At 35.3% G+C, this 1,818-nt stretch overlaps 1 protein-coding gene across 1 annotated transcript in view; it reads left to right on the forward strand.

Moving 5' to 3' along the window:
* The window catches only part of DNM1L (dynamin 1 like), a 54,970-nt gene that overhangs the window by 36,497 nt on the left and 16,655 nt on the right, over nt 1–1,818 (forward strand). The window contains exons 7-8 of the mRNA XM_023514713.1: nt 160–280; nt 1,541–1,672. Coding sequence (XP_023370481.1) covers nt 160–280; nt 1,541–1,672 — 253 coding nt within the window. The remainder of the gene's footprint in view (nt 1–159; nt 281–1,540; nt 1,673–1,818) is intronic.

The raw sequence follows: 1,818 nt of genomic DNA on the forward strand, positions 1-1,818 counted from the left end.
AGAAAAAAAAATGATGATAGAGGTAGTATTAGATAGGATTATTACAGATAAGATTATTTTTTAAAATTAATTCTTAATGGCTTTACTTACTGGGTTGTATCCCATCCTCTCTCCCTTTCTCTCCTTCCCTCCTTCTCTCCTTCCTTTTGGATTTACCAGGTCGCAGAACCCTGGCTGTAATCACTAAACTTGATCTCATGGATGCCGGTACTGATGCCATGGACGTACTGATGGGAAGAGTTATTCCAGTGAAACTTGGAATAATTGGAGTAGTAAACAGGTTAGTAATTAAGAATGGGACAGGAATTGTGACATTCTCATTTCAAAGCAAGTCTGAATATCTGAAATGTTGAATGGGTCTATTTTCCCCCTTTTTATTATAGTCTTGATATTGCTAAGAATCCATTGCTCTAACAGAAGAAAAGAGATTGACTAAAGCCTCCCATGCACATTTTTGGTGGAAAATGTTTCTAAAATTAGCAGTGTCATGAGATGGAAGCTAATTTAATAGCAGAGCTTCAAGAATTCTTGCCTATTATGTTAAACTATGTATGAGGAGGCACTAGGTAAAGAAAAAAAGTATTATCTAATTTGCACCCAATCAAGGAAGAGTTTAAGGGGTAGGATTTTAATAGCTTGGTAGGTCTCTTAGCATTAGTGATTCTGTTTAATTGCCAGAATGTGACTTGGAGAAATTTTACTAAAGGTATCCTAATTATAAATAGTTGGTATTAAAAGTTGGGGAAAGGAAACTATTATTGAGTGTTAATTATGTTTTAGACCAACTACTGTGAGCAGTTTGCAAATAGTATCTCTTGGAATTTGAGATAGCTATTGATGTCTATAATCAGAAAACTCCAGTTATTCATTTAACAAGGTTATACAACTAGTCAAGGGTAGAGCTGGATCCATAGGAAGACCTCTTTGTCCACAGCCTTTACATGATAGAAAACATTGAAATTATCACAAGATCTGGGTTCTAGTCCTAATTCGCCTATAAACTAGATACCATGTGGGTTATAAGTGACACCTAACATCTCTGAGTCTTAAGCTTTTTAAAACAAAAATGTTTTACTATGTGATATCTAAGATCCATTCCAGTTGAGGCCTCTGTAAGTCCTTCTGTCCCAACCCCTGCTCCTACTTATTTTCTCCCAATTCCAACTATCTCCCTTTTCAGGCATATGACACTGGCTAACACTGTTCTAAATGTAGGTGATTGCTCTTTAAGTTGACTTAATTATGTTGGTAGAAATTAATTGTCCATTGATAAAATATACAACTGATTAAGATACAAAATATACAACTGATATTTTGCACCTGTGTATATGTGTTAAGTCTACTGCTTTTGTCTATGGTTAATGGTAATAATGAAGCTTAAACTATTCAGGCCTTATTATAAGGTCACATAGTTCAAATCATGCCTTATTACTTACTATTACTTGCCATGCTACTTACTGTGTGACCTTGATTATCACCATCATCTAAAGGAGGGAAAGGACAACAGTTAACTATAGCTTTTTTTATTTTTCAACCTTAGGAGCCAGCTAGATATTAACAATAAGAAGAGTGTAGCTGATTCAATTCGTGATGAATATGCTTTTCTTCAAAAGAAATATCCATCTCTGGCCAACAGAAATGGAACAAAGTATCTTGCTAGGACTCTAAACAGGTAACATTTCTTTTTTGTCTTACAGAAATGAAATGTATTTGTTTTGCCAAGAGGTGTCTGAGAGCTTTAATTTTTAGTTTCTTGGTTCAGTGCCTGTGGCTCAAGTGGCTAAGATGCCAGCCACATACACCTAAGGTGGCTGGTTC

The sequence above is a fragment of the Otolemur garnettii genome, unplaced genomic scaffold, assembly GCF_000181295.1.
Source record: "Otolemur garnettii isolate 467f Iridium unplaced genomic scaffold, OtoGar3 scaffold00057, whole genome shotgun sequence".
In the NCBI taxonomy this organism is placed as follows: Eukaryota; Metazoa; Chordata; class Mammalia; order Primates; family Galagidae; genus Otolemur; species Otolemur garnettii.